The sequence below is a fragment of the Talpa europaea genome (genome assembly GCF_964194135.1).
Source record: "Talpa europaea genome assembly, chromosome: 6".
Lineage (NCBI taxonomy): Eukaryota > Metazoa > Chordata > Mammalia > Eulipotyphla > Talpidae > Talpa > Talpa europaea.
In genome coordinates this window covers 128,711,523-128,724,262 of record NC_140072.1, presented here as the reverse complement: position 1 = coordinate 128,724,262, position 12,740 = coordinate 128,711,523, and the positions used below count along the sequence as shown (strand labels likewise).

The window sequence follows — 12,740 nt, the reverse complement described above, 5'->3', positions numbered from 1 at the left end:
TAATTACCTAAGAAGGAAGCTAAGCAGGGAAAAATCCAGTGTCTGGGAATTAGGATTCCTTCTCTTTCTTACCTGGAGATCACAATGTTATCGCGTTCCCAACTGTGTGATTAATTTAACATTTGGCTTGCCAGGCTAATATTAACACAGCACTGTGCTTTCACCAGAGTGCTTGGAATATATGTAGCATTACATACTTTTAAAAGAAATGCTCATCTAAAATTTTAAATATTCCCACAGGAAATGCATATACAAGCTTTCTGCAAAGATAGAGTGCGTTATCTTTGTAAGACCCTGCTCATTGAAATTTGGTATTTATTTTGTTGATCATTTGGCTCAGAAATGTAAATCCATTAGCTGTTTACCTTCTGAATTGGTGGACGATGTGAGGCCAAAAGGAAGTCGAAAATGGTCCTATTATGTATTCATGTGGGGTGATGGCAGCCTGAGGAAAATGCCGTGGATGGAATTGAGGAATTTGAATGGCTTTCAGAGTTTAAATAACAGTATTGTGTCATCTGAAGAGGAAAAAAGGGAAAAAAGTAATTGATGGAATATTTACTATAGAAGTTATTCCCACTTTATTTCACATTGTGAGTTCAAGAGATGTTGGAGGAGCTGTTTTATTAATTTTACGTTCATAGCAAGTTCTCATTTGTATCTTATTAATAAAGCAACACTTGTAAGTGATTATGTGCCTTTAAAAATGTTTCCTGTTTCTATGAAACATTGGGAGGATCGTTTAGTCATTGTATGTTAAAAGATAATTTATATTTTCTTGCAATTCAGGTAGTTAAGAGATTTCCATTTGCAACTTCATATGATGGACATTTAAATACTTGGGCATTTGCTCCAAGGAAATCATTTCTCCTCTTCCTTGTTCACTCACATTCTGTTATTAAGTCATACCGCAATTTTCGATTAAGGGACATGTTGTAAATAAGAACATTTGGTAAGTGGAGAAGGAAGATCAAATATTTTTTATAATTTGCTTTCATATGGCTGAATTTCTCATTATCATTGAATGAGGAAAGTCCAGAATGAAATTGTAGTTTATACCTGATAACTACATACCCCTTATGTAGTTTCTGTTTAATGAGAGACAAGTTATTTTATTTTCTTGGTAAATGGATCTTGTGAATAGATTGACTCTTACAGAATCCACATGCTTTATGACATAAAATAAAATGCCTGACATACCATCGAAGAAAAGTCTTTCTGAGCGACGCCTCTTTTTCCAGGTTTAACCGCAGCTACCGTCCTCTTTGGCATAGCAAGATCACTGCTGGTGTTCCATGTCCTTGTTAGTTCATCCCAGATTTTACACAACAAAATGTTTGCATCCATTTTGAGGGCTCCAGTATTGTTCTTCGATAGAAATCCAATAGGTAAGTCAGACCCCACATTGCTCAGTAAAATATGTCCTGTTAAGACATTTCGTATCTGATTACATTTCAGTATTTGAAAACGGGGTCTCAGATGCTGGGGAGAAAATCTCTACACTTGTTGATTCTTCATGTCTTTGTCTCTACCAAAGAAAATGTGAACATGGTGGGGGGCGGGGGTGGCATTCTGTCTTTATTCTAATGTGTGTGTGTGTTTGTGTGTGTGTAAAAATAAACGGATGTGCACTTTGCAGAGTGATTGTGGAAGCCATTTGTTGTGTGATGTGTGAAATAGTGCAGATGTGTTTCAATGTAGTGACTGCCTGAGGGCTGTGTCCACAGCGTTAAACGAGGTCAAGGAGTCGCACTCCGTGAGGCAGGTGTGTGTTTTACTGCTCAGCTGTTTCTGGCACCACACGGCTCTTGCACATGCCCTAAGTACAAAGAGTTACCGAAAGTCGTGATTAAAACCCAGGACTGGCAAAATGTGATCATCCTTTTCAATAATCCTTTCTACCTCTGTATTTTTCATGTGGGCTTTCGGTTACATTTTAGAGGCTTTGTCCTACCTGCCAGGTAGGTTTGCAGGAGTCAGTTTCATGCGATGAGTGTTCCTGGTGGTTTCCAAGTGGGGACGCCTTCACCCCACGCCTTCATCCTTGCTGGCTCTGAAGGCAACCTCCTGCCCCGGGTTCCTGTGAAGAGTTGGTTCATCAGCATCCACCCCTGCAAGGGAGCACAGGTGTGGCCTTGGCCTGGCCACTTACCTACCGGCGACCAAGGCCATTGCATGTGGATACTGCTGAGCAGGTAAATCTCCAAGTGGTTAAAAGTGCAGACTCTGGAGCCTCCTGCCTGAACTGGTCACTAGTGGTGACAGCTGGTCATAGTCACATCCTGCTTCTGTCTCGTCATTTCATTGCTCTATGCCTCGCTTTTCTTATTTGGAAAGGGGGGCTATGCTCCACACCTACTGGTCAGTATATTTCGGGAATTAAGTGGGAAGCTATCCACAGTGCTTAGAACAGGGCCTGGCACTGGGTCAGGGCAGGATGAAACTACCTGGGAACTTCCTCACCAGAGAAACCAAACAATGACTGCCCTTCGGGTTTCCCAAGATCTTGGTGGGGATGAAATCTCTTCTGGAAAGCATCTCATGTGGAAGGACTCAGCAGTGGTTGGGTTGTTTAGTCCCTGCAAAGCACATGGAATGGGAAATCAAGGAGGCCCACACCGACTTGGTCTTATTACATGCTGGTTCCAAGGTGATGGCAGCTGTTCTGCTCTGCTAGTTGATTTGAAAACTGCAGTCATAAAGTTCTGTTACCCAGCCTCAGAAACCTTCGTTACCACAGTTAACCCAGCTCTGCGTGTTTAAGACCTCTTGGCTTCTCCAAATGCCAATGTATATGCATTTTAAGGATTTGGGCCAAGCCTGAGTCTTGGAGGTCACTAATCTTTCGGCAGCATACTCCTGTTTATCTTGCCTGCTTCCTTCTCAATCTGTTTAGCAGAATTGTTTGCCTTCAAGAAATTACAAGTCCCAGTAAATACTCCAAAGATAGACCTAGTTTGCCCAAAATATTGAGCGACTAAATTATTTACTAGCTATGTGGTAGCATAAAAACTTTTTTTTTTCAATTAAAAATATTTTTGTTAGGTGGTCCATTTAAAATTTCCATTTGGACTAAAATAAATTTTTATTATGGGGAAGAACAAGCCAAAAGCTATGAACTGTGCCTCAAGGTCAGTCTCATTGGTTGTCTATACTTGAATGGGTATATGATATATTTTTTTAAACATGTCTCCTCTACAGTGGAAAGGTACAAATGTATTTTGCAGTCATTCTGGGATGCTTCCAGCCCACATGTGCCCTCTCCCTGCCATGCTTCCTTCCACATCCCCAGGAAGAAAGAAACCCTTTGCACTTAAACAGAGAACCTTCCATAGAGGAGTCTGAAATTCTTGCCACCCCACCTGAGTCCCAAGTTCGGTTTCTTGGATTTGGGAAGGGCCAGGAGGCTTTTCTGGGTACACGTCACTGTGCCAGATGGCGGGCTTATAAGACAGCTCCATCTCCTCAAGTTAGATTAACAAGTTTGGTAGCAGGAAGTTTGTATATATAAACTGATACCTTATTTGTCTTCTGGTCTTTTATGACCTGGTCGATCCTAAGATAATTGGGCAAAAACATTAAAGTTTTAAAAATTGAGATAGCATGTTGGCTCATCGCGCGGGACACGTTTCAGGGGCACAGCATTATAAATCAGTCTCTCGATGGGCGGCGTCTCGTGCATCACCAGAAGAAGCCTAGTTTCCACCTTTCACTCTGCAATTCACTTCCCTTTTACCCCACTTGCCTAACCCCCTATTTCCTTTCTGGCAACGACTATTTTAGTTTTAAGAGTTCTCTTTAGTTCTTTCATTTTGTTTCTTTCTTTGGCACATATGGCTGAGATTACAGGGTGATTGTCTTTTTCCCTCTGAACTTATGTCACTTGGCACCATGCTCTCTAGGTCTGGATTTGGGTACAGAGGGATGCAACTTGCAGGTGGCCCGAGGATGGCAAAAGCTAGTTTCCTTCTTCTCTTTTTACCTCATCCACCTCCAGTTTTCCTCCTTGGGTGCATTCAGTATTGGTCCCATGCGTGTCTAAGAAGAAGCTGACAGTCCTCAGCCGCCGCTTCTCTTGCGCACTTTGATGGCACCTGCAGGTGAACGGTGCCTTGGCAGACAGGACCGGTGTGTCCCGTGCTGTTGGCTGCAGAGGCCTCCGCCTCTGGTCCACATCTGCTTCTCCCGTGGCCCTGTTTTAACTTCTGTCAGATCAAATCCCAGGTCAACAATAAGTTGCTGCAAGATGAAGAGACAATTCCTATTGTAAATGTGACTGCGTTTCCCTTGCATGGGCGGGATTCATTTACTTTTTCTCCTCTGGCACAAGAGGGCAGCATGGCCTTTGTTATGCAGGGCTCTCGGGGAAGGGCACCCAGCTTATTGCCAAATCTGGTGGGTTTTATTTTACAGCTTTCTTGGAGCTTCCATTTTTTTTATAGTTGGGATCTTGGTATTCTTGTCATGTCGATGTGGAATTTTAAAAGCACAGTCATGGTTGGTATGAAATGCGAACTCTTTATTCAAGAAGTATCCAAAACAAAGTGTTAGCCAGGTAGAGCCAGCTTTTCAGACAAGGTTGTTTGCATTTCTTAATTGACACCTTCTCACCTTGTTGGGGGAGAAGACAGCCGCGGACACCGAGGCGGGGTAGCTAGATTGTAATCCTAAAGGGTAGATTATGAGCGCGTGTGTAGACTGTTTTTGTTTTCCTCTTTAACACGAGTTTCAGGGCAGAAATAGAACCACAGTTGCCTGTTATTTGCCTCCTCTTCAGCAGAGGCATTTTCTTCTTCTCATCAGGGCTGCTCCGCAGTGAAACCCTCTGCTCTGGGGACAGGATGCGTGTTGGACTGTCTTGTGTTTTCATGCCTAATTACAGTGGCACAGCACTTGACTGAGATCAGGGACCGGGCTCCAGATAAACAGTTGTTTATTTGCTTTCAATTTGTTAATTTGGCTTTGCAGACATAGAGCCACCGGTGTCACTGGGTGTTTGTTTGTTCTCGGAGAAGGGCACAGTTAACACTGGACGGTGGCCAATGTGCTCATTTCACACCACGGGGTTTTTTTTTCTGCCCTGTTTTGTATGTGTGTGTGTTCCCTGGTGTATGCATCCAGTGTAAATGCACATACACTGTGTTTTCCTCTTTATCGATTGAGTAAAAAGGACTAAAAAACCCTCCAAGAAGAGAAAAGGAAACAGCCTCACTTCTTTTGTCGTTGTTAGCCCGGTAGGTACTTGTGGACATTGACGAGGTGAGAGAGAAACGGAGCGCTAATGTTTTACAGAGACAGTCTTGTAGTTCCCTAATCAAACATCTAGAACTGCCCTAAGGATGAACATTTCCAACATGACCGAAGGGAGAATGAGACGCAGTAGATGATCTCGCAAACACAGACTATCCCAAAGTGGAATGTGCATGTGTGGGAGTTGAGGGAGAGGGAGGGGCCGGGGAAGGAGAGCATCGAGGTTTGCATTATTCTGTTTCTTGCACTTAGAAAGTGACTCCTCAGCATCCACTGCCTGTTGCCAGTTAACTCGTGGAGAAGTGAAAAGTGCACCAAAAGCCGCATGGCGAGCCTTTTTGTACCGTCAGAAACACTGTCTCATTCTATAATTTATAAAATCCATTGTCAACAGGCCCCCGCTGTCTTGCCAGAAGAGGGAGAGTCATCCGTGGAGAAGAATGCTAATTGCAGGGATACTTATCTGTTTATTCAGTTCAAATGACCAGTGGAGTGAGTGCTCCATGCATTTTTTTTTTTAAACAAGTGTAGTATTTCCAGCACTGTCAAAATTACCTTGACGATAATAGGCCTGTTAAATTATAGCTCTGTGAGTTCGGAGCTAAGGTGGCTCTGCTTAGCACACATTAATCTATGCCTGTTCATACAAGTGATTCTGCTGAGCAGGTAGCATGTTCGAACAAGAAATACTGGTCCTAAAACCTCTGATTTATGGTAGGTGTTGTTTTGACAGCATCATTCAGACGATTTACAAGGCCAGGCTTCATGTTCAAATATTTCTCCACTGTCATCATTCGTCACTGACATAAATATTCAGCAGCGATGCCGGAAAATTGGTAATGTGCCCATTCATGCCAAATCACTCACTGTGTTTCCTTTCAAGTGAGATCTGTTGTGGATATGGTTAAAAGAAACTAGGGGTTTTCTTCCTTGAGAGCAGATGAGCTGTGAGAAATTGAGAATAAGAATAACAACTATCGTGACAGCTTTCATGTCCTCATCTGCCTAGATTGCTTTTAATTCTGGCTTCAGTCCTGCAGGCTCTTATTTATTTTTTTTTCTCCCCTTTCCTTGCTTGGTGCAAGTCATAGGAAGGTATTTTCATGTACATTAGTTAGTTTGAGAGGCTTTTTGTGTTCAAAGGAAGAAGTTAGTCACCATCAGAAAAGCTCTGTTGCAAAACAAAAACACACATTTCCCTTTTCATTTTTTCCTTGTTAACAATAACAAATGCAAGTGACTATAAAGGGTCTAACACAAAAGATTGCATCAATCATAATGATTCTCAATAGCTCCACAAATATTATTTTTTCAGGTTTGAATGAAACAGCTAATAGTTTGAAGTAGGTGTGGTAATTAAATCCTGTGAGTTGTCACATATTAAAAATAATGTTTTTTCACATAACAATGGTTGTATGTACTTAAACTCTTATCAGGGTGATATTAAGTCATATTTTATGGGAGTTGCTCATTTACTGCTAATACTATCGTGAAAGCCTTTGTTACAAGTTTAAATAGTTACATAGTTACATATATTTGATTAGTATTGTTGTTTTGTCAGTAATCTCTATGCTGGGGGATTACCTTAGTACTTGTCTGCAGCTGGTAAATATTGCGCCATTTGGGTGGACATTTTTAATCTATTAGAATGTTCTGATTACTCTTTATTCATGTGTTTTTTTTTTTTCCCTTGGTGACAATCCTCTGTGGAGATCCTGACCATCTAGTAGCAGAAAGCCCTGTGTCTGTCTTTCTGTGGTTGTCTAGTGAGATGTCAAAAGGGGGGGGGGTGCTGGGGAGCTTTCATTTTGTCCAACATGGTAATCACGTGCCAGCTCAGGAAATTGAAGAATGATGTTTTACTTGATTGTGTTTTTTGTTTTCCAAAAATATATGGATTGGGATGTGTCCACCTCATACGATGTGAGTTCTCCTCCTCAGTCTGAAATCTTGTGGCTATGATGTCACCCAACTCCTACGTTTTTGTCGGTTTCACATCTGTGTTGTCCTAGCCTTCAGCTGACTGAAAACCCAGTCACTGTGCAGGATTTCGGTTTCTGGGGTTATAGCCTCAGTAATTTGGCATGACCTCACGGGCTGTGTGAAAGGATAGTTCAGATGTTGTCATTTCATGTCCCCTCCCGCCTGCTACTTCAGCCTTGGAGTTCTCTGTGACTGGCAGTCAGAAAATGTATGAGGGTATCTTGATGACAATATTATGACAAGAGTCCATTGCTAGTGTGCGGCCGTCTCCAGGGGGGAAGGCACTGTCTTTCTGGGCCTATTTCAGCAGGCATTCAAATCAATAAATATATAGCAGAGACCAAGTGGGAGTCGATGGGGATTTGTGGCGTTGAAATTCCCTGTGGTTTTGCTACAGGGACGAGTGCTTCCCCTCAAAGATGTGATTTGGAAGCTCTCCTGTGACACTGGGGAGACCTTTGATTTATATTTTCTAACTGGAGTCTTCATATCTTGTTATCATTTCTTCCCACCCTTTCTTTTATTATAAACATTATTATTATATATATTTCATGAAGAAAACGCAGATATTTACAGCATTCAGTTTGAGTTTTATCTCACATAATATTTAAAATTTGGTTGTGCTTTAAATCAGATCTTGATAGCACTTGTAAAAACAATAGTGAAATTATAGTTCAGGTGTCTGCAGCCTGTCTTGGGTTAGCCTTGTGCTTAAGGCCCTCACCGTGGGCATCTGTTGTTTTCCTGCTGAGTCCTCTGACACGGTCATACGGGTCATACAGGAGTGGGCACTTTGTAGCTGCTTAAGTAAATGTGTTGGCTGACTAGGAAGAGGGACCGTTTCAGGAACATATTAGCCTTTTGCCAGGCCCCACCCGTCAAGAACAATGGGACTTAGCATTGAACCCTTTTGGTCTCATACTTGGTGTTTATATGAAATTGAATGTGTCTCAAGAACTTATTTGCAAAAATAAACTGGATAGATTCCACTACATGGAATAAATTATTTATGGTGGACTTGGCTTCTGAAGTGTGAAGGTATGAAGAGAAAACCAAGTGTGTTGGTTCTTTGGAAGCTGTGCTTCGAGGAACTGGACTCTCCCAATTTCTGTTGGCCTGTTGTCTGTTTTGGAGGAAATCGTGCCATCAGACCCCCCACTGCATGTCCTTGGGGTTTAATTGTGCATTGAAGACAAAAGTTGGCGCATCTGTGGGTTGAATCTATGGTAACTTGTAGTTTTATCATATAAACAACGTGCCCTGAAGAAATCAAGAGGAGAAATCAGTCCATTTGAAAACTCACTAGACATTGAAAAATTTCCCGGACAGGTGGTTGAGATGTTGTGATATTCCACCTCCATGGGGAACATGGCTTGGGATAGCTGTGCCAGGCTCCTCACTTGGCCCTGGGGTTCTATATATAAGAAGAGGGAGGGGGCCTTTTCACTCGCCCAGCACGTATTGGTTACCTACTAGTGGTCATCTGTTTTCAGGGTGTTTGCAAATTTAAATAATTGCACAGTGAATTGTTACTAAAATACTGTCCAGTGTCAATAGTCTATGATTCCATATTGAAAAGATACAGACTTAACATTTAATACAGGTGGAAAATGGAGATTCGATACACGTATAAACACAGCACATGTGTGCGCGCACACACACAAACACACTCACACTCACATACTCACACACCTACAATCAGAGCCCCATGGTGTATTTCTTTTTCATAAAAAATTACATAAGTGGTTGGCCTTGGTTTCATAAAATTCCCAAAAACTGTTCTCCTGGAACTTCAAGGTGAATTGTTGGCAAAATGAAATCACACCAGTGGAAGTGTGAGAGGAATTTGGGAAACAAAAGTAAGTGATTCTTTATTTAAGATCATAATCTCTCAGCTTCCAGCAACTCAAACGGGTATCTAACCAGACTCTTGACTACACTGGAACGCTCTCCTGACTCACCAGGGGATGTCTGGGTACTGGAGACATCTCTGGGAAGTGTCCTAGGGAGACAAGAGGGAGTCTGATGTTCCCAGTGTTGCCCTTTTTTTAGTATCTAGACACCTCCTGCAGACTTCTTAGAGTGAGTTGCAGGCACTTTTTAAGTAGACTTTACTCCCCATCAGTAATATTATCATGGAGTTACCTATGAGCACTTTACTCGAGTCTTCTTTTAACTAAGATTAGCCTTGCAGAACCCTCTCACTTATTTAAGTAGAAACACATAATATCTAGTAGACAACCAGCTTTGAAGTACGATTTGGGGTGGAAGTTTATTAAGACAGTGGTTAAGTGAAAAGCTATCATCAGATCAAGTTCTTGGTTCTAGAAATGTTTCTCTCTCTCTCTCTCTCTCTCTCTCTCTCTCTCTGCTTGCATCTTAATAAATTAATCACATGGGTAAATGTTTCAACCTCTTGTACACCTGGGAAGTCTAGAATCTTTATCCAGGCATTATTGCAGTTATATACTGCTGCTTCTCATAATAGGAGAACCCTGCATCTGGGTCTGTAGTTGGAAGAGACTGGCATTCTCAAGCAGCATGTGGCTGGTACATCAGCAGGAATAAGTGTATGTGCCCTGGTTAATTTTCAGCCCGAGTCTCTGATTTGGGGATATGTAAGTCAAAAAGGAGAAATGGCTTTAGGAATTGTTCTTTTGCTTTGGTGACTGATGTCATCCCTTGCTTTGATTGATTGAAGCATACAATCAAAAACGAGTGATTTTGAGGGTTTGGTAAGAAAAAACAAGGCATCCACTTCTGCCCTGCACAGATGTTTGCATAGGTTTGGTATATGTGGACTTGACCTTAAGTGTATTTTCTCACATATGTAACTCCATGGATATACATCAGCACCCGAGCTTTGAGATGAGGTCAGAATCACAGATGAGTTTTTTTCACTACCTTTGACAATTTAAAAATAGCTGAAGGAGGAAATGGTGGTTTTCTCGTATGTTGTGAATCTGAAAATTTTTTTTCTCTTATGTTGGCATCAGAATAACCTGGAGTCATGAAATTTATTTCCTTTGGGAGAACTGTATATTTATTATTCCCATTTGGGAGGATAAGATGGTAGTAACATCTTAAAATCACATCTTGTGCTATTATAAATCTTCGCTGCATTCTCCCTTTTAACTTAGCATTAAAATGGAAAGGGCGTCAGAAAGGGTTTAATGAGGTCCATGGGGCGCTGTGTTGTATGTAGGCAGAAGTATTTCTTTTGGGTGCCAACTTTTAATGTTAGTCTTGACATAGTCCTGTAAATGAAAGGAAAATAAACACACGTTTCAAGATGATGAGTAATCAGTGTCACTAGAAAATTGTTCTTCCTTGACTTCAAAATTAAATGGTTGTTGACATAAATAGCCAGAGTAATAAAATGGGAGCCAGGCAATCAGCCATTTATCATATCATCAGCTGAGTCTTTCAGCCAGGTGAATGGATTTACCTCCTCTATTAGGGAATTCTAAATATTCAATGGAGAAGCTCCCTCTTGATGCCCAATTTTCTACCCAATCAACTCTCCTTTCACAAGGGAGACTCTCTGGGGCTAGAGAACATCATTGGCCTGGCTCTCAGATACCCTCTCCTCTTGACTTGTGCCATGTCAAAGACCATAAAGTTTCTAGTGAGATGCAGGTTTGAATTGTATTTGACAAAATTAAAACTTTGTAGATTTGGAGAACCACTGAGGTTTTAAAATTTTTGTTAAAACCCGTGGCTTTTTTTTTTTTTTTTTTTTAATTTGCTGGCAGATGAAAGAGAACTTTGTCATCAGAAGTTATTATGAAACTGTTACTGTACAGGGTGTTTAGATGTTGACTGATACGCCGTGATGTCCGGTTCTGGTAGGACCTCAGCTTTGGAATAGCTGGGCCCATCACTTCCCTGGCCTATCAAGGTCCTCTGGATGGACACACACTTACCTTGAGCTGCGGTGGTATGGAGTGGGGAGTGTGTGAGTGAGAAAGTCTTCTTTTCATTTGGGTTGTCATACCAGAATAGGACTCATATTTTGGATGCCACAAAAGAGATGTGAAATTTCGTACAAAAAAAAAATGAGCCAACACATGAAGTGACCTTTGACTGTCCCTTCCCTCAAAGGGGAGTGATTTTTTTCCAATAGTGGTTTTGAACCATGTAATTTAAGATCTGTGGTACATTGTGGTTGAGAGAACAGTCCTTGGAATCATTCCATCTGAGTGTGAATCCTGGCCCTGCCACCCTCAGACAGACTTTGCAAGTTACTTAGCCTCTCTCTGCCTCAACTCTGTGTGGTGGTGGTGGCTGCATGTTGGTGTGTGAGAACGGAGAGAATTACTCCGTGTAAAGTATTTAAAACAGTGCCTAGCAGTAGCTGACACTGATGGATTTGGATCATTTAAGTAACATGATGACATTTTAGGATTTTTGGGGGCTCTTAAAAAAATTCAAATCCAAATGCATATGCTAATTTTGATTTAACAGTGTAGAGTAGAGGACGAGTGTGTGTGTGTGTGTGGGTGTGTGTGTGTGTTTGCAGATGCAAGGAAAAGTGGATGGAGGACTGAGACTTAACATGCCACAAAGCAAAATCAAGAGTGTGTCTTTTTGATTGTTTGGTTGTTTTGTTTTCGTTTTTGTTTTCAACGGGGCTTAGCTTCATTCCGGAGTTCATTTTAATTTAATTTGGTTTCTCTATGAGAGCTCAATTTTGCATATAAGTACCAAACATCTGGTTTACTTTTTGTTTGAAAATGATACGGCTGAAGTTTATTACAGAAGTCTATTGTGTAATTAAGGAAAGACAGTTGAAATTTTATAAAATAAGTTATATTTAAACGGAACTTTGGAATTATTCCAGGGAAGCAGATAGACTTCTTAAGAGTAGCAGGAACTTAAGATGATGATGATTTTTTTTTTTTTAAAGGCCCTAGCTGGTCAAAATGTAGAACTTCTCTGTATTCACCTTTATCAAAAAGCATGAAAAATGATAAATTTCACAAGTGAAAATTAAACTTGACCTAAAGGCACTTTTAGATTGTCGAACCTTCCAGTTTTATTCATGGGATGTCTTTAGAGACATTTTGTGGTTTGTTCACTCCAGTTAATTCTGGGCAGTCCTGTGTTTCTATCAGATGGACAATCTGAGACTTCAGAACTTTCCTCTGGCATGAACTAAGGCTAATGCAATCTGGGAAGAGAGTGAGGTTCCTGTTTCGTCCTTCTACACTGTAGATTATATCTCTAAAAGCAGCTGAAGGAATAAGGAACCCAACAGAACACATGTAACTCTTCTCAACATGCCGTCCAGTGATGTTCATAAGCTGACAATGTAAATGCTAGCATCTGCTGACTGGGTGGGACAGTACTGAGGTATGTGACTAAGTACCGCATTTGGAGTCGAGAGACCTAAGGGTGTGCAAGGTGTTTGTGAGTTTCACACCTACCTACCAGGTAGTTGTGTGGATAGTTAGACAGGGAGCCCTGAACTAGTCCCAAGTCTTACTACTTAACCTCAGTAACAC

General features: G+C 41.3%; 1 protein-coding gene across 3 annotated transcripts in view; it reads left to right on the top strand.

Moving 5' to 3' along the window:
* ABCC4 (ATP binding cassette subfamily C member 4 (PEL blood group)) overlaps positions 1 to 12,740 on the top strand; it is a gene marked incomplete at both ends in the record, with an annotated part of 194,785 nt that overhangs the window by 93,029 nt on the left and 89,016 nt on the right. For all 3 annotated transcript variants that reach the window (XM_084235702.1, XM_084235701.1, XM_084235700.1), the window contains one exon: positions 1,242 to 1,388. In XM_084235702.1, coding sequence (XP_084091828.1) covers positions 1,242 to 1,388 — 147 coding nt within the window. The remainder of the gene's footprint in view (positions 1 to 1,241; positions 1,389 to 12,740) is intronic.